The sequence below is a fragment of the Lepisma saccharinum genome, chromosome 28 (assembly GCF_977018435.1).
Source record: "Lepisma saccharinum chromosome 28, izLepSacc3.1, whole genome shotgun sequence".
Classification (NCBI taxonomy): domain Eukaryota; kingdom Metazoa; phylum Arthropoda; class Insecta; order Zygentoma; family Lepismatidae; genus Lepisma; species Lepisma saccharinum.
The window spans coordinates 39,491,726-39,518,386 of record NC_139256.1 but is presented as its reverse complement, the minus strand read 5'-3'; the positions used below and the strand labels follow the sequence as shown (position 1 = coordinate 39,518,386).

At 36.2% G+C, this 26,661-nt stretch overlaps 1 protein-coding gene across 1 annotated transcript in view; it reads right to left on the bottom strand.

Annotated features, from left to right (window-relative positions):
* Nucleotides 1-25,787, bottom strand: part of Vps39 (vacuolar protein sorting 39) — a 106,589-nt gene extending 80,802 nt beyond the window's left edge. Inside the window, exons 1-4 of the mRNA XM_083114148.1 lie at nucleotides 25,441-25,787; nucleotides 13,280-13,456; nucleotides 12,726-12,826; nucleotides 6,480-6,683 (exon numbers count right to left, since the gene is read on the bottom strand). Coding sequence (XP_082970274.1) covers nucleotides 6,480-6,683; nucleotides 12,726-12,826; nucleotides 13,280-13,456; nucleotides 25,441-25,510 — 552 coding nt within the window. The 5' untranslated portion in view covers nucleotides 25,511-25,787. The remainder of the gene's footprint in view (nucleotides 1-6,479; nucleotides 6,684-12,725; nucleotides 12,827-13,279; nucleotides 13,457-25,440) is intronic.
* Nucleotides 25,788-26,661: the final 874 nt, after the last annotated feature.

The window sequence follows — 26,661 nt, the reverse complement described above, 5'->3', positions numbered from 1 at the left end:
CTCTGAAGTGTCGTTTGAATCTTGATTTGATATTTCTGGAATGTACGTACCTCTCTCCCCGTAATAGATGAATAATAGTTTTTCTTGTATGTACGCATTGCTTGCATGATAGAATTATTTTCCTGTAGTTTACGGTTATTACAAGCATAAGAAAACAGTTTCTTCTTTGTGACGTTTCAGGAGAACACACGCTCCTTTCATCAGACATTTATTTTCATTTTGACTAAAGATACAGTTATAACAATTGTTAGTAATTTTTAAACAAAAAGAATCCGTTATATAATGGATGTTGTCAATGTTACATTGTTGTAATATAGCAACTTAACTGTGAAAAAAGCAGTCTATTTTATTTTTATTTTATTATAATATAGTGCCAAATTTTTTGAAGTGGAAAGTTCGAACTCGTAATACCTACACCAGTGATTTTAAAGGAAAGCTACAAATGTTAATGATAGGACGCCTAATCAGGGACTCGTACTCAGAATTGGACAGCCTTTCTCGAAAGACATATGATCTCCACATAACATTGTCAAATTCTTTGCACCCACTCATATGGGATAAAGTAAACAGAGCTACAGAACAAGTTGTAGAACACTACAGCAAGCTTTCAGAAAGGAGACTTGATAGGAAATTCTACCAGCTAATTCAAGAAGAACAAGTTATATACAACAACAATGAAAGAAGGGAAGCAGTTAATGTCACTGGTAAAATAGAAACTAAGAACATTGACAACAGATTATTTATAAATCTTACGGATATTGAGGTACCTGATGAGTATATAGAAATTTTTCAATTCGGAATGAAATTTTCAGTTGGTAGTGCTTATATACACAAGGAAGATTTCGTGATTTCAATAGAGAAAGCACTGAATTTCTTAGATGATGAGGAGGAAAAAAGAAAATTACGAAGTCTCACACATGATGCTCTTGATGAACGTTTAAGTTTTGAATACAACAGAAGAACTAACAGAGGTCCAAAATACACAGAACGGGAGAAAGAGCATATAAGGTTGGGAAAAAAAGTTCATGGTTTCAAGATCTGGTTGAAAGAAAACGACATTTTCTTAATAAAATCGGACAAGGAAAATAAACCTGTCCTTATCCGAATTAAGGACTATAAAGAAAAAATGGAAGAATGTTTCAAATTAAACAATTTCACAGAAACCTCTCGAAACCCTATAACTAAAATAATAAATGAGGTAAAGAAAGTAATTGAAAGCAGTATCACGATACCAAGAGAAATGAAGAAAAAACTCATTGTCAAAAATTCAACCCTGCCGATTGCCTTTGGACTACCAAAAACTCACAAACCGGGAACTCCAATACGACCCATCATTGCAACTTTCACACATCCTGCATACAAACTATCCAAATATTTAGTTGAAAGACTTGCTATAATTAAACAACAAACACCATTCAGTGTTAAAAATGCATATGAAGTCAAACAGAAACTAAAAAAAAATATTGTTTGGAATAGTGAGTATCGTATTGCAAGTTTTGATGTTGAAAATTTATATCCTAGTGTCCCAATAGAAGGTGCCACAGATGCATTACACAGATGGCTTATTGAGATGAAGGTTAACCCAGTAGAATCATGGGAAATGGTTCGATGGTTTACTGTATGTGCAAATTACAATTACTTTATATTTGATGGCAAAATCTATCAGCAAAATAATGGTCTATCAATGGGAAACCCAGTATCCGGAATCATCTCCAGCATTTTCCTTCATTACATAGAATCTCCAATTGTTAATGCGATAGGTGCGGATATCAAACTCTACATCAGATATGTAGATGATGTGCTAATTATTGCTAAAAATGAGAACACCATCATGGACGTATTTAAATCGTTAAATGAATCACATCGTCGCATAAAATTCACTTGCGAACCCATGAATAACAATGTAATTTCTTTCCTTGATCTGCAAATTAAGACAACTGACTCAACAATTCAAACATCAGTCCATAGAAAAAAATTAGCGGGGGAAAAATACATCCATGCCAAATCAGAACATTCGCGTATAACAATGGATAACATATTTTTAAATTTTTTCCTGAGAGCACAAAGACTATGTTCTAATAATGAGGATATAAAAAATGAAGAAGAAAGGCTCTTTAATATAGCAAAAGAAAATGGCTTTCACACTAACAGAATAAACCAAATCAAAAAACAAGTTGCAAGAAAACTAAAGGAAAAGAGAAATACAGACAAGATGAAAAATCTGTTGAAAAGAAATTTGTGTGCATTCCATTCCACAAGGGATTCTCACATAAAATTGCAAAAATTTTTAAAAGTTTTAATTTCAAAATTGTTTTTAAAGCACCAAGAAGTTTGGAATGTACATTTAATGAATTCAAAATGAGAAACTCGCTACCAGATGTGGAAACCACAGGAATATATACAGTCAACTCTCGATTCTACGACCCCGGGTATAACGACCCCCTCGAAGTAACGACCCTTTTCCCGGGAACCGTGAAAAATTTAGAAAAAAGTTGAAAAATTGAAGGAAATCGGCCGAAAATGCGTTGTTTTTTTCCCACTCATTCCCTTCACGAGCGCTCTACCGCTCAAAATTGGGTCTGAACTAAAAATAGACACCACCACACCATGCTTGAGTGATATCCAATAGCACTTGACCTCTGCCCCCCTCCCTCCCTCAAGCGCACCAATGTTACCCCGGACCCGACGGCCGCTACCCAACGTGCCAGGCTTGTTTTGCCACGCTTTCTCTTGGATACGCGAGAAGAGAAGATCGAATGTGCTTGGATGTTATTTTAAATCGACCTTGACTTGTTTCCTTGTCCTAAGAGCTGCCGAAAACTCGCAGGTGAGGAGCAGCCCGAAATGACTGCTGGACTTGCAGTCTTTGCCAATGTGTATGGCAGGTCAAGCTCTTTCATCGATAAATACACCACCTTGAGAGATAAGATCGCAGGAATGTTCCAAAATACAGATGCCTGGAAGTCTGGCCCATCTGTCCAGCTCTGACCTAGATTTCAGTAGGTTCCCGTGAGTGAGCAACTCTCGGCCTTGTAGCCGACAACTTCCAGTAACCGCTTTCATTCAAAACGTGTTCTTTGTTCTCTGCAACACTTCATAAAAAAGCGAAACTGTTAGAGATAATCAAGGCCACATAGGCCAACTAAAGATCGTCAACCCGCTTAATGCGTTGTCATCCAGGTTCCCACAAAAGTTTACTTCGATCTTACGTGCATCATAACTCCCGTTTCCCACTTCATACGTTTTCCTAATTGTGTCGTAATATCCGCCAAAAAAGTGTTCCGTTGGCTGACTGACTTCTCCCTTTTTTCCTGTCAGCAAAAGGGGGGGGGCGATTTTCTTGCTCGTGTGCGCACACGGGCTGATTACAGGCGAGGGTGGAAGTGGACCCACCCCTCTTCCTTTGACGTCTAAAATGGGGCAACCAGTTCTGGATATATTCTTGAAAACGAACAAAAACAGAATAAAAAAATTAACCGCCCCCCCTTTTCCCAGCTTATTCTCCGCCACTGGTGTGCACGGCAATGTTGATAATTACAGAATTCAGGTATTTTTTTATGCTGTTGTCTGCATAGGAAATATAACCCGTATTATTGTCTGTTGCATGGTAAAACGTAAAGCAAGGGACATTTCTTTCTTCTTTACACTGCTGTTAAAGGTTCCGTCTTCGACAGTTGCGTTATCTTTAAAATGCTGGGATTTTTCTCTTCCGCCACCTGTTGCTCGAACTTCCAGCCGGTCTCCTTGTTTTTACGATGCAGCTGGCGCCAGTGTTTTGTCTAGCGTCTGCAAAGATCTTGCTTGCCGATAACAGCGATGACTCATCCAGCGCGAAGGAAAAAGTTATTGTTTTGCAAAGCTGTTTTCATTTGAGGATAACGAAATTCGATCTCCAGAAAGGAAAACAAGAGTTAAAATAACTTAATGTTCTGCGCCTTCTGATAAGCAAAACTGTTAATTTAATTCGCATCCGCTTTTCTTCAGAACCATTCATGTGAAGAAAAAAAAAGTACTCAATGTAGGAATGGTCGCCGAGATCGATTAAAAAGACATTATTCAAGGGGAAAACTTTTGGAGGAGTGGGTGTTTGACATCGATAATACTCCTAAATCCAACATTAAATCATCGATTAACGTGAGAGTAAATAACGATCTACCATTTTGATATGTAAAAGTGCGCAGTTTCATAAAGCTTGTTTTCAGTTCATTTTATGCTGATGGGCTAATCGGGACTAAATATATAGTTTAAAGTGAAATTCAATTCCAAACCTAAATGACTTTCGACTGGGACGCTGTTTAATGACGTGTCCTAGAATACGCATTGGGTGAAGACAGATCGCAAGTTGCGCGTTTCCTTTTTCACACTGGATTACAATGCAAGTCAAGGAAGGAGTTTGGACTGCTCCCTTGAGTGGGGAAGGGGGGAGGGTGAATGAAGTTGGTTGAAGCAAAGAAAACGTTTTTTTTTTGCGATGTATTTTACACAGCCGAACCAGAACGAAAATTACAGCCCCGCATTTTTTATTTTTTTTATTTGTCTGGTGCCTAGAAAGGTAGTGTTGTTTCTCCCGAGAGATCTAATCTTACCAGTTAATCTTGTAACAGACAATGCTCCACTAGACACGTATAAAATCCAACATTCATTCTGCCCGATTATCTCCCGACTTTTGCTGGTGTCAAGATTCTTCGAGTTTCGCTTGCAATAAGCGAGAGATTGTTTTCCTTTCCATAGGTCTCGGTGCAAACGGGTTTCTCATGAATTATAATTGTAAGAATTTCCTGGAAAAGCAACGACTGCACAATTGAAAGAAAGTAACATTATTTTTTGTGAAAACGTTTTCATGTTCTATTTTCCTTCTCACAACACGCTTCCTGTGCATAACAGGTTGTATAACTACCAGGATAAATGGTGTTACCATCTCCTATGCATCTTTGTGTCCATTTGAGCTCCATTTAAGCAGAAAATTGGGGCAAATTCCAATAACGACCCCTTCGAAATAACGACCCTTTTCCCGGGAACTGTGAAAGGTCGTTGAATCGAGAGTTGACTGTAATATAAGTTGTTCATGTTCAAAAGATTATGTGGGACAAACAGCAAGGAAAATGGCAATAAGATGGCACGAACATGATTTGGACATTATAAATCTAAACACAAGAACAGGTTTGTCAACTCATATCATCGAAGAGAAGCATTTGATTAAAAAGAGAAGGGTTTTAAAAAGATTAACGGGAAACACAGAGTTGAATGTCTGGGAAGCCTCGTTCATTGCAGAAGAACACTGGAATAAATTAAATAATGAAAATGGTAACATAGATCCAGTGTGGAGTTTTCTTTTTCACAAATGGAGTAAGCCACCATCTTTAAAAATTTAATGTAACAGAAAACATCAAGAGACTTTGTGAAAACAATGATGAATTTGAATTACCTGATGATATTTGGGATTCATAATTTAAAAAATTCTAAAATAAAAATAAAATAGACTGCTTTTTTTCACAGTTAAGTTGCTATATTACAACAATGTAACATTGACAACATCCATTATATAACGGATTATTTTTGTTTAAAAATTACTAACAATTGTTATAACTGTATCTTTAGTCAAAATGAAAATAAATGTCTGATGAAAGGAGCGTGTGTTCTCCTGAAACGTCACAAAGAAAAAACTGTAACCGTAAACTACAGGAAAATAATTCTATCATGCAAGCAATGCGTACATACAAGAAAAAATAAGCTGCATATATTTGTAAAGATAGAAGTAATAAATTGAACAGGGAGGATGGAAATGTAGACGAATTATGAATCCAGATGTTTAAGCGATGGGATAAGAGCAAGGGGGGGGATTGGTTTCCAGGTCACTCAGGCCGTAATCAACGTGACCCACGAGATCCAAGATTTCCACTTTAAAATGATCTAACAGTAGCGGAGGGGGGAAAATGGGGGGAAAGCAGGTGGGGGGAGGAAGTCTGGCAACTTCCGGCATTCAGCGAGAAGCAAAATCAGTTACCATATAGACAACATTGAGGTGGGGTTTTAACGTGTAATGGGAGACATGTTTTTATGGTCGTTATTAGGTTTGAGGTCCATGCTTGGCAATGTGAGAAAGTGAGTTTTTATGCACACAAAGGGCAGTTTTAACAAATACCTTTTTTAACAATGATCTTTTACTATCACCTTATTCCTAATTCTTTTGTGTAAATTGACGTAGGCATGAAGTAATTCTGATTGCCAAAAAGTGCACCTGAGGAAGGGACCAGTTGTGTCTCGAAACGTCGTGGTCTCTATAAAACATATACTCACGACCTTTATGAATAAATGAAGGAACATGCATAATGAAATGTCCAAGTCTTGTGGAGGATTTGAACTAACGAACAACTGGCTTGGTACTGTCATGCCCACCAGAATAAACATTTGATATTACATGATGTTAGAAGATATTTAGTGAATAAATAGGTAGTATATATATCTGATTTATTACATACCTCTAGTAGAATATAATCGCCCTTGAATCCTACGCAGATGGTCTCTTTACACCATGCAAGTGCTTTGGGGATGTCGGGCACACAAAGATCTTCCCTCAAATCTAAAAAACTCCCATTCTTCCAGTAGAAAAGTTGGAGACGTCTTCTCACGGCCACACACATTCTTACTGTGATTGATGTTTCCCCAGTAAGTGTAGTTTGCCTCTGCAAAAGAATGGTTTGTTTTCAATACACTTGGTGGGCAAAGTTCCTTTTGTTTTATTGTGATTTCATCATGCTAAGATTGCAATTTTTACATGGTTTGATTTTGACTTATGACTCTTAACACATACTGCGGAGTTTTAGTGATTACTTAAGATTTTGTTCAATACATGCTTTCGTGGTTAGGTTAGGCAGGTCAGGTTTGGTTCTCTTAGCATTATAATAAAGTCCCTAAATGCATTCTACTAAAGTTCCGAGTTACTTCTACATTTATTCCCACTAGTCTACGATACTTACTGTCATTTGTCAATGGACAATACCTTGTCCATGGGAAGCGTGCATGCTTGCGTAAGGTAATTTTTAATGTTTCTTTTTTCAACATAAAGCACTTTTTTTTCGAATCCAAACAGTGCCTATTACTTTAAGCAAGGTTCAAATTTCGTGTGATAATAATTTCCAAATTTTTACGGCTAGGAGAATTTAAAAAAAATCATAAAACAATCGGAACCGTTACCCACTTGGTTAACAAACAGGTGCACCAAACTAGACTTGAACTGAAATTCCTTATTAGAAAAGGACATATCAAAAATTTATTAGCAAGACATTGCTTCAACTAAAAAGGTTAAAACAGCTAAGAATCTTTTTTATCCCGTTCTGTAGCACACCACCCTTACCTGGGTTGCTTCTGGTAGGAAAAACCCAATTAAACAACTAAGTCAGCTCGTTAGTCTAGGTTCCATCCCGTTCCTCACCAGAGTGCTCAGAACAAAATAATAAAATGACAGACAAAAACTTCCAGAATTAACATTGCAGGGTGTTGCTGAAAGTCCCAGTAATAGGCTTTATACAATTATTTACACTATAGACAGGTCTCAGATTCATCCATTTTCGTTCCCTAATTTCAGGGTGCCCACTCTAGGAAAATGATAAAATTCAAGTATAATTCCCGGTTTTCAAGGCAAACTTTCCAAAAATTCAAGGCTAATTCAACCTTACCTATTACTACCGCTTATCACCACCCACACACACACAAATATAGTAACAATATAAAGGGTTTGTGATATTCCAGTGTATTCAAACATTCTAATTCAATTCAATAAAAGGTCTATATATTTAAAATATTTAATTTAAGGTGCGGAGTTTACATTTGCCATTTCACATACTCAGACTCGAAATACATTTACAAATATAAGTCAAATATTTCGGGATATACTAATCTACAAAAAAATATTAATTTTATTAGAATTTCAAACTCAAATTTACCTGACCAACTTCAAGATATCTTATCTTGCAATAATCAATCGTCTGTTAGATACATTGTTCTGCAAAGGACACTAAAAAGTAAACTGTCTGGGAGAATTCTGTTTTATTTTCCACGCAGCTTTCTTTTTCTTCCTCGATAAGAATATAAGCTAAACCGTGAAAACCTCATTCAGGACATTTATAAATATGTATAAATTCAATGAGATTTGGATTTTAAAAGTTGTAATGTTTCACATCTATGGAGAAAAAAAAACTCCCGGTGCCAATAATTCACACATAATTCCCGGTGAATTTACAGCACACACATAGTTTCTCTAATGTGGCCCCACGGTGGAACCCCAGCGATTCTTTATAAACTGATAGGAGGCCACTGAAGTCCTTAACATACTCTCCACACTTTCTCACCAAATCTGTTTTACACACTCAGTCCCACCCTCTGCCAGAGGTCATATTTATACTCCCTTACTTGCTGCATGTTACAGGGCTGAATATTCCATTGGCTAATTTAAATACTCTTGAGAATCCATGGAAGAAAATTACACAACATACTTACAGATGAAATTGAATTAACGCTAATTTACGATCTGCACAAACACACACACTCATTGACACACGAACATGAAATACCAATATAATCAATTGAATATGCATAATTATACAGAAGAACACATAAAAACATACTGTTAGTAACAATACTGAAAAAAGAATCTACAGGGTTATCTATTTGGGTATGGATAATATAAAACATTAATAGAAACATAAATGTGACAGTAGCAAAATTTTCGTGTTGGTGTTTTCGTGCATGAAACGTGGGAGTTTTGCTGTAGTGTGTTCGCAACAATGAACTTTGAACGTGTGGTGAGCAGTGAGTCACAATAAAGTTTATGGACCATTTTTCTTTTCTAAGAACAATACGTCATATTCCTTACTTAGACATGTTGCAGTTGTTTCTACTGCCCAACTCCAACAAGACAACAACTTGAACATTGTGTTTCAAATAGATGGTGCACCCCCTCACTGGGCGTAAGTAGTTCGTGATTTTCTTGACGAACATTTCTCTCAATCGTTGTTGGTGTGACCGTGGGGGACTAATTTCTTGGCCTCCCAAATCACCAGATTTAACCCCTCCAGACTTCTTCCTCTGGGGTTTCACAGAACCCCACTGGCATTGATGATTCGAAACTCAAAATCTCACAGGCTTTCGACAGAATCACCCCAGAGATGTTACACCAGACGTGAAATGAATTGAACCACTGTAATGAATTGTGCAGAGTTTGCAATGGAGGCCATGTAGAAAACTGAAAACTCTACCAATGTATACAAATAAAAACTCCCACCTTTCAGTCTTTTATATAAAATATTTCAGGTAATTACATTTGACCCAAAAAAATTCACATCCATTTTATTTTATCCAAACCCCAACGGATCACCCTGTAGATAGATTGAAACAATTGGATATCTTAAGTATGGTATGCATGGTATGTTGTGAGTTGCAAAAGTTACAAATGAAATACATATATTTTATTACAATAACTGTAATTTAATAATGAAGTACAATTTTGGCACACAATGCAATTGGCAATGTTACACTAATTTTTTGCTGTTTGATGCCACTTATGGTTTATTTGTTGCCACCTAAGAAATGGTATACTATTGTCAGGGGCTGATTAAGGTAGTAATTTGTAATTTTGGTTATTTGTAGCATAAAATGGATTGATTTATATAAAACAAATTGTAAATTTGCAATTTTCATGTAAATTTTACAATGACGCACATGCAAGTCACCAGCATATACAGGGTGTATCATAAGTAATAGCACAAACTGACACAGTTGAAAGTACATGATAATAGAAGCAAAAAAGTCTCAGTAAATATGCATCTGCAAATGAGCCATTTTCGAGATAATTGTGAATGTGTGGTTACAAGCCGCCACTCACTTCATTGTGTGTAAATGTCGTCCTAGTTAGTAAAATACTAATAATACAGTAAGAAAAGTCAATGGAGATCTCATTGCTTTTATTGAACATTCTACTCCCACAGTACGATTAGACTGTGTACTGATTGTATCCATTCTGCTTGATTACAACGCCACCTGTTGGAAATGTTCTGGTATGTAAACAAAGAGCAAACCTCGGAACGCACAAGGAGTAAAGCACTCTGTGTTTACAAAATGCAATCATTTCTAACCACACATTCACACACACTATTAGCATTTTACCAACTAGGACGATGTTTACAAACAATGAAGTCAGTGGCGGCTTGTAACCACACATTCGTAGTTATCTCGAAAACGGCTTGTTTGCAGACACATGTTTACAGAGACTTTTTTGCTTCTGTACTTGCAACTGTATCAGTTTACGCTATTACTTATAATACACCCTGTAGTATGAATTTTTGTTACTCTGTGCCACATGACATGCAAATACATCATGTTTTATTGGCATATATAATTTTTATTTTCTAATAAGACAAATTATTATATTACAATGTAATAGTGTTATTATTATATACAATGTGTATTGCACATGTACACATGTATTACATGCACACACATATTTATTATATAACACAGTATAATATATTAAAATTGCTATATTGATGCAAAGTTCGCTTTTCTACTACTTTTGGCTAATCGCGAAGATAAGGATGAGTGATGAAGCGACGCTCACAAACACCCATGCCCAGGCTGGGATTCAAACCCGGGACCCTAGCATCGTTGCGTGCTGTGCTAACCACTCCACCATGGAGGCCGGCAATACTTGGTTAGATATTGATGTAACATGACAGAATCATTTGTAAAAACAATGTTACATTTATAGGTTTGCTTGTGAAAGTCCAATGATAAATTTCGAATGTTCACATACATTTACTTCACTTGTGGTAAAGAGCAAAACAATGCAAAGTCATGGCTCTCTTGGACATTCTAAGCAACAGAATTCAGTGCTTTTTCTCTATTGGTAAAGAAAATAAAAATTGTAATGTTTCAGACTATCAATGTTACCAAGAATAAAAAAAGAAATAATTTATATCCAGTCAAACGATGCCTTGAAACATTGCAAAAGAACTATAATGCCGTTTGATGCAGCAATGCTAAGAGATACCAGGCTAATGCTTATTTCAAACAAACCTTCACCAATGTGCCATGAAAGATTTAAAAGCCTGCTGTGCAATGCCGCTGATGGGCAAGCATTCAAAGAAGATAATATGTATGACGCACATGTGCGTGCGTCAAAGGCACACAGCTATAACCCCACATGATGCATATGTGCGTTACCGACAGCGAACGTGTTAACTGCGACAATGATGATGAATGATGATTAGGTGAGTGACACTCAGCATTAAATAAAAAAAAAGCCACCAGGATTCAAAGCAAAACAACTATTATCATGTTACCTAGACTCCAAATTGTTGAGTTAGTTGTTGAGTTTGTGTTTTAAGTCCACTTTATGCACAGTAAGGCTAATCGGGACTGGACCTACAGTTTAAAGTGGGATCCGAACCACTTGTGCCTCCACCACTGCGCCATCGGGGAGGCCCTCTAGACTCCAAGTGCTCCAGTATTTTCAAGATATGGTAAAAAAATCTGGAATCCAGAAAGAACTGGCCGATATTTTTAAATATTCATACCAAATTAATTTTCACAAACAAATCTAAGCAGAATTACAGTCGGGATGCGCTAGCAACCAGCGTGAAACCACTCACTCTGGTAGCGAAGCACTGTTGCCAGATTGACCTACTTCAGGATTTTTGCGAGCCCACAGAAACACGTGTAGGATTAAACATCTGGTTAAACAGTCAACAACAGGACACTTCCATTGTTCTCATTCTGACTGTGTTCATATTTGAAGGAACAACATTAATAGGCGAAGAGCTTTTGGCTGAGTGAAGTGAGTATCTTTTTAATATTCAGTCCGATTTTTGTATTGAATAATTTTGTGCATGATCGAGTGTTCGTGTTTCATTTGTACATTCTGAAGCTTCAACTATGTCACAGAAGTATAAATTCCATGTCATTTCAAAATGAAAGGTGAGTTTCGTATACAAAAACAATAGGTGGGCATAGCTGCGGTCGGTATAGAGTTGCGAAAAAGACGAATGCCGCGGTGTGACAAAGAAGGCAAAGAGAGGCAGTATGAAATCAAAGGAGAACGATTTGGCACAGTTGTTCATAACACAAGACGCATTTTCTTTTGTAGGTAATTGTGATACGATACAACACAAATAAAAAGATGCAGGTAGCCGACGCTTGCAATGTACCATAATAAAAACACAACAGAGGTTCTTTCAGTGAAGGTTTTCGGTTGCTGTGTAGAGCAGGAAAGAGAAAATGTTTCATGCTTGCCAGAAAGTAAAATTCACACAGGAAGTTAACATTAACCTACAAGAAACTTCAGATTCAAACTTCTAGATTCGTTAGTTTATCACTTTACGACGGAAATAACATATATTAGCATACTGATACGTACGTGCTTAATTCGCGTGACGTTTTATTTTTTCCCGACCTTGGCAACAGCTGATTAGCCTGTCTGTCTGTTTGTGCGAACGTGACAACGAAGAAAATCCCCAGCCACATGGCAGCCAACAAGAAGATAGAATTTGGTCAAGTTCTGCCGTTATGCATTCTGATTGCACACCGCGTCTTATCACAGCCCGACTGTAACAATTCCTAGTGCGAGTAACTCCTACATATTTCATAGAATTAACTGAACCTCCAGCCAGTAGTCACCCTGCTATGTTGTAATTTAAAATATCATTATAATTTCAAAATGAGGAAAAAATTACCTTGATATCCAATGTAAACAATGTTGCTCCTCTTGTCCGATGCACAGTTGTAATAGTTGGAAAATTGATAATTGTCATATCATGTACACATATTATGTTATCTGGAAAATAAAAATATACTGTAAGACATACAATCATTGTCACATGATTTATGTTAGTTGCATAATTCTAGCATAAATGGGCCACATCAAGGAAAACTATAGATAGGAATTCCTTTCTTTAGCACTCAAAGGTAAATTTTGAATGTAAAATATGCACAAAAGCACACTACGGTGAGACCTATGTTGAACTGTACATTACAGGTATCATTACATCATAATTTACGATATTTGTTAGAGCCAATCTGATACCTGAACAGCAAAACCTAAACATTTCATTGTTTCTAAAGTGTCTAAAAATATTTGCCACTTGTATCCAAGCTATACATTTAAATTTTGCAGGACTTGCAATGAACTTAAAATGTGGCTTTACCTGAGAACGATAAATTGATTGCCGGTACTGATAATAAATTAGAAAGAAATTGTATGATAAATTGTAGCTACATATTAGCATACCTGACAAGCTTATAAGCATTTGATATTCAGGAACAACATCAAGCTGTTGAATCGGCTTCTTGGAGAAATTCTTATTGTAACGTAAAAGTTGCACATCATGTTTCTGATCTCCATGCTGACGGGACACACTGTACATCAACAGATGCCCTTGTTTTGTGCCCACAAGCAAATTGTCTCCTGAAAGAAATAGTACAAAGCGTAACAGACAGGATTTGAAACTGGACACTTACATTTCAGTGACATTTATCACTGCATCAAATGTACAAGTCAAAGTAAAGAAATTAGTTGAAAAGAGTATCTCGAGCTATTGACCAGGTGAGTTGTGGAAAAGATTCCAAGCTTTTGAGACCTAACGTCACTCTCATCTTCAGCATAGAAGTGCAAGTGACTCACGTGGTCGATAGCTCGAGAGAATCTTTTCATCATTTGTCACAAGGAAAGCTTCAAGACTTACTTCAAGAAATTAGTTGTCTGTTGTCAAAACATGTAACACTATCATTGAATACTGTGTACATAACTATTTACCAAATCTACAAGTCACAGAGTTACTTCCACATTTGAAAATACATGGTGAGTTACCAAGAATAGATGAATTTTTTATAACTTTTTGCTTCGTAAAAGCTATTAAGATGTAATGAATTCTTCTCTGCAGACAGGGAAATAAAAAAAAACTGCAAGATCTTTACCTTTAGAAAAGTTTAGAATTTCCTATTAAATAGTTTCCGACATTAGCAAATCACTTTAGATTGACAGTTGTTTTTCATGGCCAGACAGATTGAACGTGTTAATGTATTTTGCCATGAGCTACTACTTGGTAAGTCTATCAGTCCAATAAAATTTATCTTTGTAGCACTGGGTCTTTTTTTCAGCTTAGTTTATCACTATTCTAAAATATGTTATATTTATTGTTATGCAAGTGATTATCAGTGTAAAAGGTTTAGTTTCATGTGAGGCTAATATTTGAATGATTCTAGTGCATTGAAGGTTCTCTAAATATTGACTGGGCAAGTTTTCCCTCAAGGTTACTGCCAGCACCTGCAGTGTGTGGCCAACCCTTTACAGGTCAGTTGTTTCTTGTGCTGTTCCGAAAGCAGTTTAGGTATTTACCATGCACAAGACTTACAGTAACCTAACCTTTCGGTAATCATTTCATGAAGAACTGTTCATGAAATCCACTGAAACGGACTGGAAATTATGAAATTGTGATTATCTCGAACTCTTCCATCAATCTTCCATACCAGTCCTTCATTCACTACAGCCATTTCTTTGCTCACCCATTGTCTCACACTACCCTCAGGGTTCTTCATAAAATTCGCAAAGTTGGAGATGAATTTATACAGCTTTACAGTTTCTGGCTAAGAGATATCCTGTAACTGCCTGTACCTCACAAGTAGGATTCTCAAAAGAAACAAACACTTTGTTTATAGTTGTTGAGAAACCACTGGCAACACTACCTTCACTTTGCCACAGCTTCATGAGTATTGATTCACTCCACAACGTTGCCAAATATGACACTCTTACCCCCTTTCATTAATGTATCACATGGAAACTGAAGTTACTTTCCAGGTAGCCATCGTACTATCACTCATGTTAAATAATACATAACTAAAATAATATAATAAAAAAGGGGTACAGTTGTACCCTGTCCCATCTATCTATGGAGCAGGCAAACAAAAACAAGTCTCTGTGCAAGCAGTGACGCGAGATGGATCCACCAATGAACATGTGAGAGGGAAGAGGTTGCGTGGAGGGGGAAAGCGACTGCGGTAACCAGCCTTTACACCAGCATGTAGTGCTTCCTTCTGCTCACTCAATTTTTCCACTTCTTTGACGCTATGCACAGCCTTGCTCCAGAGATAACTGAGACAGGGTATAGTTACAGTAAAAATGGTTGCACACTAAAATAAAATACTGCAGTTTTATCATTTAGCTAATGTGACCTGTCAATGTCTAGAAAAGAATTTGGATGCATGAAGTTTACCAACGGACACTTTTCAATATGCACTGATGTAAAAAAATAATAATAAAAAGATGAAGGACAGCTATTTACCACAGAGTTTTTTGGCAGGTGGGTCAGAGGCTAGTCTCTTCCTGCAGGGAAATAAACTTTTGAAATCAACTTCCATTAATAACAGTTAGAGGATAAAGATGTAAATTTTACCCAAAAATTCATCTTTGGTGGGCCTCTGTGATCTCTACATTGAATATTGTTCAATAGTTGATCATTGTGTTCGATAGACAGTTAAATTGGAAGGCACAAGTCGAATTTATTGTGAAAAATTGTATGGGGAAACTTAACTCTTTGTATTATTTAAAACATACTCTGGACGCTCCGTTGGTGCTCACCCTGGGTTATAACTAAGTTTTTCAGGCTCAAATAATGATGTCACTTTCTGGTCATGTGTAGCTGTATTTTGGAATGTATATGGCCAGATGATATCAGTTATAGGTTGTGGCACTGTTCTCTGTCTGTACAGACATGTCATTTTGGCAGTCCGTGTTTTGTGAGCACTACACTCGCACGTATACCAACCGCGTAACAATTTTCTGCAAACATATTTTATTTTTGTGCTCACTGTGTGTTGTGTCTCTGTCTTCTGTTTTGATTCTACAGATATTATTTTATTTGACTCCATTCGCTCACTACAGCTAATATTTCTGGCTAAATGAACTTTGAAATATGATATTCGTCACGAATGAAGAACATCAGGTCCGAGCATGGGTTGCTGAATCGAATGTTAAGGAAACAGAAGAACTGGGTAGAATGTTTGATTCTTAGGGCCCAGAATATAATGTTTGCTGACGAGTTATAGAAAAGTGGTAACAATAGCAACATGGATCAATCTCTTCATTAACATGAACTTAATTTTACTTGTCTTTTCCCCTCAATATATCAGTTGGATTGAAACTAGGAAGTACAATGTGCATCAATGAATTTATTACTAACGTCTTGCAAATTAGTAAACATCAAAAGTAAATTCTTAATAAAATTATATACATTGTTATGTTTTTCTTGATTAATTTGTCCCTCGTAAATGGTAATAAATAATATTGCAATTGAAGAATATAATCTTGCTATTACGTAAAAAAATATATAAAGTTTAGCATAAAGAGATGTATATTAGGCAATACATATTTATAAACTATTTTTAACATGATGAATATAAAAAGATTCGAAATAATGATGTCACTTTCTGGTCATGTGTAGCTGTATTTTGGAATGTATATGGCCAGATGATATCAGTTATAGGTTGTGGCACTGTTCTCTGTCTGTACAGACATGTCATTTTGGCAGTCCGTGTTTTGTGAGCACTACACTCGCACGTATACCAACCGCGTAACAATTTTCTGCAAACATATTTTATTTTTGTGCTCACTGTGTGTTGTGTCTCTGTCTTCTGTTTTGATTCTACAGATATTATTTTATTTGACTCCATTCGCTCACTACAGCTAATATTTCTGGCTAAATGAACTTTGAAATATGATATTCGTCACGAATGAAGAACATCAGGTCCGAGCATGGGTTGCTGAATCGAATGTTAAGGAAACAGAAGAACTGGGTAGAATGTTTGATTCTTAGGGCCCAGAATATAATGTTTGCTGACGAGTTATAGAAAAGTGGTAACAATAGCAACATGGATCAATCTCTTCATTAACATGAACTTAATTTTACTTGTCTTTTCCCCTCAATATATCAGTTGGATTGAAACTAGGAAGTACAATGTGCATCAATGAATTTATTACTAACGTCTTGCAAATTAGTAAACATCAAAAGTAAATTCTTAATAAAATTATATACATTGTTATGTTTTTCTTGATTAATTTGTCCCTCGTAAATGGTAATAAATAATATTGCAATTGAAGAATATAATCTTGCTATTACGTAAAAAAATATATAAAGTTTAGCATAAAGAGATGTATATTAGGCAATACATATTTATAAACTATTTTTAACATGATGAATATAAAAAGATTCGAAATAATGATGTCACTTTCTGGTCATGTGTAGCTGTATTTTGGAATGTATATGGCCAGATGATATCAGTTATAGGTTGTGGCACTGTTCTCTGTCTGTACAGACATGTCATTTTGGCAGTCCGTGTTTTGTGAGCACTACACTCGCACGTATACCAACCGCGTAACAATTTTCTGCAAACATATTTTATTTTTGTGCTCACTGTGTGTTGTGTCTCTGTCTTCTGTTTTGATTCTACAGATATTATTTTATTTGACTCCATTCGCTCACTACAGCTAATATTTCTGGCTAAATGAACTTTGAAATATGATATTCGTCACGAATGAAGAACATCAGGTCCGAGCATGGGTTGCTGAATCGAATGTTAAGGAAACAGAAGAACTGGGTAGAATGTTTGATTCTTAGGGCCCAGAATATAATGTTTGCTGACGAGTTATAGAAAAGTGGTAACAATAGCAACATGGATCAATCTCTTCATTAACATGAACTTAATTTTACTTGTCTTTTCCCCTCAATATATCAGTTGGATTGAAACTAGGAAGTACAATGTGCATCAATGAATTTATTACTAACGTCTTGCAAATTAGTAAACATCAAAAGTAAATTCTTAATAAAATTATATACATTGTTATGTTTTTCTTGATTAATTTGTCCCTCGTAAATGGTAATAAATAATATTGCAATTGAAGAATATAATCTTGCTATTACGTAAAAAAATATATAAAGTTTAGCATAAAGAGATGTATATTAGGCAATACATATTTATAAACTATTTTTAACATGATGAATATAAAAAGATTCGAAAAAATGACAAAAAAACAATAAAATTCACGTGCGAGTGTTACACGAACTGTACACCAACCACATTACTCTGGAACATGTATACAAACGAAGGGTTAAAGATCGCCTTATGCAAGCACTTGTCCTATCCACGTTAGACTATTATACTCCAGTATACAGCAATATCTCTCAGAGCTTAAACTATACACTTCAAAAGATTCAGAACTGTTGTATGTTTCATATTCAACCTAAAAGGAAAAGAACATGTATTGCCCTATTTAAAGAAACTTTCTTGGCCAAACATCAACAACAGAAGAAAATACTTAACACTCACCATGATGTACAACATTCTTAAGAACTGTCTCAAGTCATAATTGATATGTTTGATATTTTTATCAACAGATGTTTCATGCTTACTCTCGAACAAAGAGAGAGTGACGCTCAGTCAGTTCTCGAGACAATATGGCCGAGTGTGTGTGGTGATTTCATTCCGTCCATTGCATTGCATTGCAGCAAGTTTGTACAAACATGTAATCTTTTGTTTTAGTCAATATATCTTCGTTATTATCAGTGAGTGTCATTTGCAATCATCCGACTCGAATCACCTTATGGAATACAATATGGTCCTCCACTCCAGAGGCATGGGTTTGTGAAATGCAGTAAGTACTACCATTTTCTTTGGCGTGCATCTTACAAATTAGGCAGACCCATCTCGGCCCAACATGCAAGCACATTTTGGTCCATCAGTGGCCCCACACACAACTCATTCAAGAACGGCTTCCCAAAATATTTATCCAATAACATCCAAGAACATTGGTCAAACATGATATCCACAAGAAACACAATCTATAAATCCTCAAGCATACAACCATCACTTATAATAAGTTCTTCATTGTTACAGGGATTAGAGAATGGAACAAACTGCCTGCACTTACTATTGTCCCAACTACACTAATCTACATATCTTAATAATTGCACATGCACTTACATTTCACATAATGCATATCTATCACCCCGTCCAAAAAAAACCTCACACATAATGCACTACTGACAACTTACATCTTCTCTTTACTCCACAGTATACATACTAATCAATTCAATGTAATATTTTATCATTGTATAATCTTTATAGCCTTTATTGTATTATCATGATTATGTTTTTTTTTCTGTTTGTTTTTATTGATTTACTATATCTGACAAGGGTTGGTTGTAAGAATGGCCCATGAGGCCAATACATGCCTGCATAAATAAAGACCATTCTATTTTATAAAAATTAAATAAACTTAGTAGCCTATTGTGCAATCCTAATAAGTGCAGAATTAATGTAGACAATTACTTCTAATTGAGCATACTAGGTACTTATATTACAAATGCAAACTTCATTCAATCGTGCGTGTGTATTATGTCTCATCAATACTAGGTACTTATATTACAAATGCAAACTTCATTCAATCGTGCATGTGTATTATGTCTCATCAATATCTTCCAGGCCCAAGTTCCTTTTGTTTTATTGCGATTTCATCATGCTACGAATGCAATTTTTACACGGTTCGATTTCGATGTACGTCTGTTAACACATACTGCAGAGTTTTAGTGATTACTTAAGGTTTTGTTCAATATATGCTTTCGTGGTTAGGTTAGGCAGGTCAGGTTTGGTTCTCTTAGCATTAAATTCTACTAAGGTTCTGATTTACTTGTACATTCATTCCAACACTTCTACCATATTTACTGTCACTTGTCGACGGAGAATATCTTGTTCATAAGAAGTGCGTAAGGTAATTTTCAAGTTGTTTATTTCAACATAACTTTTTTTCGAGTCCAAACAGTGCTCATTACTTTAAGGAAGGTTCAAATTTCGTGTGACAATGATTTCCAAAAGTCTACGATAATTAGTCTTTGTGCTAGGAGAAATCATAAAACAATCAGAACCATTACCATTTTCCCCTCACCATGAGTTAAGCAGAGAGGGGGTAGGTCACAGTTTCTTGCTTGTAAAAAGATTTTATTTTCCATTTCTAATTTTGCACCACAAATGTTGTAAAGTTCAATTTAACATTTTCTGTGAAATTCACAAAGATGGATGTAAATACTCAGGTAAGAATTTACAATATAGAGATATTGTGTAATTAGTTTACTGCTTGTCATACTCACTAAATATGCAGTTGTACTTACGTATATGAACATAATATTTGGGGGTAATGTGTTTAAATTTGCACATTGAGTTGTAGAACTTGTAAAATAACGTTGTTAATTAATGCGATGATTCCCCATAAAGAAACATAGGAATCATGTTTGATGATGTGAAGAAATGACGATCAACGTCCATTCCGCTGTCTAGAGCGTTGCGACGCTGTTCAAAGCTATTCTCTTTTGTTCACAGCATTGGTCGTGGAAGAATGGCGGAGAGGAATGAAAATATTGTTAATGTGCTACAGTTATATAAGTGGAGTCTAGAAGAGGATGGTCGTGGTTTGGTTAACAAATTGATGGAATTTGGTGTTCTGCCAAAGGAGGGTAGTGACATGTGTCCACGCGGGCACGCTTTCAAATTGTACAGAAACCATGCATGTATTGATAAGAGCATGTGGAATGCGGATTTTAATTAGAGGTAAGTTTGAAAACGGTGATTCAGTTCCTTTGATTAAAAATGTCTCTCCACCAGTTACATGCTACAAAAGTGTAGAACCATGGACATATAGGTCACGCACCATTCACAGGAAGGTTAGGTTAGCTTAGGCAAACATAGTTAAAATTTGGGGTTGTAGAACCATGCACACATAGGTCACGCACCATTGGTGAATAGCCCCACGCACCATTCACAGTAAGGTTAGGTTAGTTGCAGTTGGGTTAGGCAAACAGCTAAAATTTGGGTAAAATTCTTCAAGGTGCCATTTCATTTTTTTCACGCAAATAATCTCAACTTTCGACATATCTAGTAATTCTTGTTTGTTCGTTTTCGCTTGCGTTACATGCAATATAGCGGAGAAATCTTGACTAGCGTTGTCCATGATCAGTGGTTATGCAGTGTTGCAACCTTCTTCATCGAATACCTAGTTTCATGTTACTGATTTTGTATTTTTTTCCAGGTTCAAAAACCCCACGAACCATGCACGGATAGAACCCACGAACCATTCACGGCAAGGTTAGGTTAGGCAAACATAGATAAAATTGTCATGTTCTTGGAAAACAAAGGTGTGGTTGGAAACACATTGACCGGGGGTTACATCATCGAATGCACACAACATTTGATTCACATAATGGGAGGACATAGAGGCAACAGCTTTTGTGCATCAGAGAGACATTAATGTTGAAAAATACATGATTTACCGGCAAAATATATTAAGCGAGGGGAAAAAACACTTCCGAAACCTTCGTAAAGTATACAGAAACTCATTTTGGTAAGTACTTTCTCCTGTAAAATTGAAGAAATAAGTTTTGCGGATACGAAAATTTTACCACAATTTGTGGTTGTAGTATATCAGGAATATGTATATTTCGTTGTGAAACGATAGATCTTGCGATAAATAATGAGCAATTCTACATTGTTGGTTGAGATGATGGACTCCCTTATTTTCCGATATCTGGATGTGACCCTCATATTTTAAGTTTAGATTCGTGGTTCTGAGGCCTAAATTAGGGAGTATGCAAAATATTAACAAAATTGGAGAATATCTCTATATTGTAAATTCGCTCCAATACTCATTATTGTTATTTGTACAAAGATATTTGAATATAATATCCAGACTTACAGAACATGTGGAGGGCAGAGAGAACACAGTTATAAACAACAGGAAACGTTCATATGAATGACAATCTTTCCAAGCAACTAAAAAAATTAAGTTTCTCGTGGGGTACAGAAGGTCACCATCACCCCAATGTTGTTTGTATAATTGTGATATTACAGAGTATCTTTACATCGCTGTCGGTTGTTACTATTCTTGAAACTATTCTCTTTAGAAAATGCAATGTCCGCCAGCTGGGCTAATGCTGATTTCTGTGATTTACTCAAGCTACTAGCTATTTCCAACAGAACTATGAGTGGGAACACAGGTAAGAGTCTAGTTTACGTCCTTTTCATAAGAAATACGTGCCATATATCGTTGGAAAGGTTATTGCATACGGAATTCAACAAACTAAATCCCAAGGCAAGGAAAAATTTCCTGGAGGAGAAAATCCAGAAAAACCGATGTTGTCCGGATATACGTGATTGAACGTACTGAGGACATATTTCGATGATGAAGCACATATTTAGGGGTGAAATGAGTGCTAATGGAACCTAACCTAACCTCGTAGGCATACCTCGTTCCCGTGAATAGTTAGTGACAAAAAGTGTAAAAAGAAAAACCTACTCACCCTACGGCTGCCGGAGCACCGGCTGTGTGCTAGCACGGTTTTGTAAACGGGCAAAAAGGAGTGCGCAAGAAGGACATAAACTAGACTCTAGCCGGAACACATAATAATTACGGTTACCCGGACACACACACACACACAGAGAGCGAGGGAGAGAGAGAGAGAGAGAGAGAGAGAGAGAGAGAGAGAGAGAGAGAGAGAGAGAGAGAGAGAGAGAGAGAGAGAGAGAGAGAGAGATGTGTAATGCAGACTACTGTAGAAAAGTTGGTCCTTACTTAGGTAAGCCTCTATTTCACCAATGCCTTCCTTTCTTTGAAAAAGAGTAATAAAACTGTACAAACTGTTCGGTTTCATTTATTTATACGTCATTACTTCCTTGGGGGTAAATGTTTACTATCCTTCGGACACCTATAACTTCTGAGTTTCGTCAATTTTTGACATTTGTACTTACCTATCTGCTTCGCGGATCATTTTTTAACGTCTAGGGTGGGTGCAGGTAAATATGAGACATATTTTAAATCTTTTATTGGAACTTTGTCTAGAACTGGTTTATTGTGATGAAATCAAAGCTATACCAACACAATTCAGGTTATACTTCCATTTTTGTTGGCTTGTTATGATTATGTTCACCCAAAAGTCCAAAAAAAAATTAAAAACACTGTCTCATTTGTAACCTCAAAAAAGGTAAAATATGAGACACCATGAAGGTAAGAATGAGACATGCTTATATCTCAATAGCCATGCACTGTGGAACAGTAGGAATGAAATAATGAGACAGAGCATGGAAATATGAGTCACTTGGTATATATATTTTTTTTGTAACGTGAAAACTGACAGAGTTATGGCTTCTAGAGTTAAAGCTCCAAGAAAGCCTTAGAAATAAGAAGGCCTGTAGAAACATAAGGAGACACAATGAATACTGTATGGGCCTATATGCTACACATTAAATAAAAAAGGAATGAAATAGGCAAAGTATTTTACAGTGTAAAGCAGTTATGTCTCACCATAAACATAGAAATAAAGCAAACTAAAATTGTGTAGCTACTACTGATAGGCCTAGTTCAGTACATAAAACATATTAGGCTATGTCCAATGCTGCTATTATTAAGAAAACATGAAATGTTAGGCCTCCTCAGTAAGCTATCTTATTCATTAACACAAAAATTGAAAAAAATTAAAACATCAAATGTACAAAAAGTTTAGGCTTACAGGTCTTGCCATAAACTCAAAAACGAACATTCTATACTGGTATTAACATCTCAATACAGCTCGTGAATACCTAAATAAACAAGGAAAATAGGTAATTGAAACATGGTACTACTAAGAAACAATATGGTAACTCAAGAAACTGAAATACACGCTGGAAATATGAGTCACTATGTTTCAAACACATCAATTGGCTGTGAGAATCGATATTTCACTGTGTCCCCAAAAAGTACAGTTTTTGGAACCTCCAACTTGTCAATGATATCGGAAAGGCTTGCGACTGATATGTCATTCTCGTCTACAAGAAACGTGTCTTTTGTTCCTGAATGTCTCATTCCCATTATCTGGATATCGTTTTTATCAAGAACTTCTTGCACGATACACACGTACCGAATTCAGTACATTTTCTTTTACCACCTCTGAAGCGAACGAATATGTAGTCACCACGTTGAAGGTTTTCTGTGCTTTCCACTGGACTTGATAGTCAATTTTACTTTCTTTACTTTAAGACATCTTTAACATAATTGTAAATACATAAAAGGAAAAGAAGAAGATAGGCGAGGTAAATATCTGCTGTCTCATTTTTATCTTCACATGTCTAATTTTGTCACCTAAATTGAAAAGTGACATAACTCATGTCACAAAGATACTTTTTACATTTTTTTTCATTGATGTTACTCTAAAGTTAAACCTTCAATGAGTTATGGTTTCCATTTTGTTCCTAAAGTAATAGATGGCTGGCTACAGCGAAAGTTTGTCGTTGGAATTTGAAAGTTTTTTTTGAAATAGAACAAGGAGTTTTAGTTGAGAATTTTTTCCCAGTAAATGACTTTTTTCAGAACACTGTAATATACATATAATGAAAGACAAGATTCTAGGTAACTTTTGATGATTTTTATTCAAAGTTTGAAACACTGCATTAGTGCAATATTTCACTGTCTCATTTTAACCTTCATTTTCCCCTGTCTCATTTTCACCCACCCTATTCACGTTTTTTGATCAATTTTTTTTTAAAAAAAAGTGTTTTTGTAACTGAAGAACGTACGTTTCCGCAAATGGTTTGTGGGGCTATGTGTCAATGGTTCGTAGGGCTATGCGAGAATGGTGTGTGGGGGTACGCATATTTTTTTCGAAACCAATTTTTAACTATTGGAACCTATTGTGACCCTACCTAACCTAACCTTACCAGACATGGTTCGTGGGGCTATGCGTCAATGGTTGAATTTCCGCTATGAAACATTCCCACATCACACAAAACACCTTCCAGATGTTAGACAATACTACAGGAACTTATTACGGTAAGTAGTTTCTTCTGTAGAAATCTGTCCGAAGGATAGTAAACTAGTACCCACGTAACTATTATCGTTCTATTGAAAATAAATCAAATAACCATGCATGATAGTTTTGCCCAGTAGCTACCTAATCAAAGAAGGGTAAAACTTTACTATACCGGAGACGGCTTTCTTCAAATTTACAGGAGAAAGTACTTACGCAAATCATTTTCTGTAGCGTTGTTGATGTTCGGGAATGTAGTTTCGATCCATTTTAATGCGAATGCATGTGGTTTTCTACGAAAATCTATTTCCGACGCGGTATTGCTGCTGCCGCCATTTGCTTTCTGCACGAGAGCACAATACGCTCTCGTATTGTCCGTATATGCTAAATTGAACGAAAGGAGTGCTAATGGAACCTAACCTAGTAGGCATACCTCGTCCCCGTGATGGTTCGTGGGGCTAACGTCAATTGTTTTTGGGGCTACCCGTGGATGGTTTGTGGGAAATAGGAACCGTTACGTGAATTACTCAATACGATTTCTTGCAACTACAATTAAACGAATTATTTTACTTACCATAGGCTGCTATGGATTCTATTTGAACTGTTAACTTCAGCAACTGGGCAACTTCGTATGCATCATGCATCCTTGAAGTGTTTTATATCTTAACGTTCCCTCTTTCACTATCATCGGAACGTTTATATTAGAATGAACGCTTTGAATTTCACTTCCAATCAACGCCTTTTTAGAAGCACTATAAGCATTTGTATGCTTGTCTTTCATTACTCACATGATCTTATCTCGTAACTACTCTGCAGCTCGACCTACCACCATGTTCACAACCAACAGCTGATTTGCGACAACTTACGAAAAATACAAGAGTGAAAACCCATCTTCAGGCGAATCTCCTTTCGGAGTGAGTCATCCGTTTGTGACAATCGCTTATCTGAATAAATATATCAATTATGGGCGTGGTACAATTAAAAATGATAATAAGGCTTTACGATATGAATAATACACATTTGTTTATAACAATAAAATTTCGAACATGCACAATATATAAATAAATACAATCGACGGCAAAGATTTATTTTAGTAGACACAAAATTGCCCACTTTTTAAAAGGTATTTTATTTTATACTTTATTGCTTTCTTACATGCTATAAGGTTTTAAGGAATGATATTTTACTACACTGGAGCAGAGGTTGTTCTCAGCTGCATTGGTGCTTTTCTTTGAATGTAAAACAAAGTGAGTGAACATGGTAATGGACAATTTACGTATAGCTGGGTGTGGGTACATTTCGAGGGTCTCCCTTATCACACAACGCTAGTACAACATTGTGTTCTGACGTCACCGGGAAATACTTTTATTGTTAGACTGCAAGGTACATAGAGATTAGGTAAAGTCATCCGAAGATTGCCGATCTTGCACGAACACGTGACGTCACCGGAGAAGCAGTGAGCTCGGCTGAAGCAGACGGCCCCTAGCATTTATATGGGAGATTCAGAGAGCGAAAGTATATTATTACTTTTAGGAGGGGGGAAATATTAATTGTCATCCTCCAAGATGGTATTGAGGCATCCTCTTAATGATTAGTAACACAATTGAAAACGCGCTACTTTTAAAAGGGGGCAAAGTACATGTGGAAAAATGTATTTTGAATATCCATATTCCTGAAACTTTCTGACCGATGCGCTACAAAGAAAGTTGCGTGTTCTCCTTTAGAATTTCGTCATTTTACAAATTGTAATATAATTTTAACAAAAACGTTGCATGCTAAAGAAGAATTAAAGAGT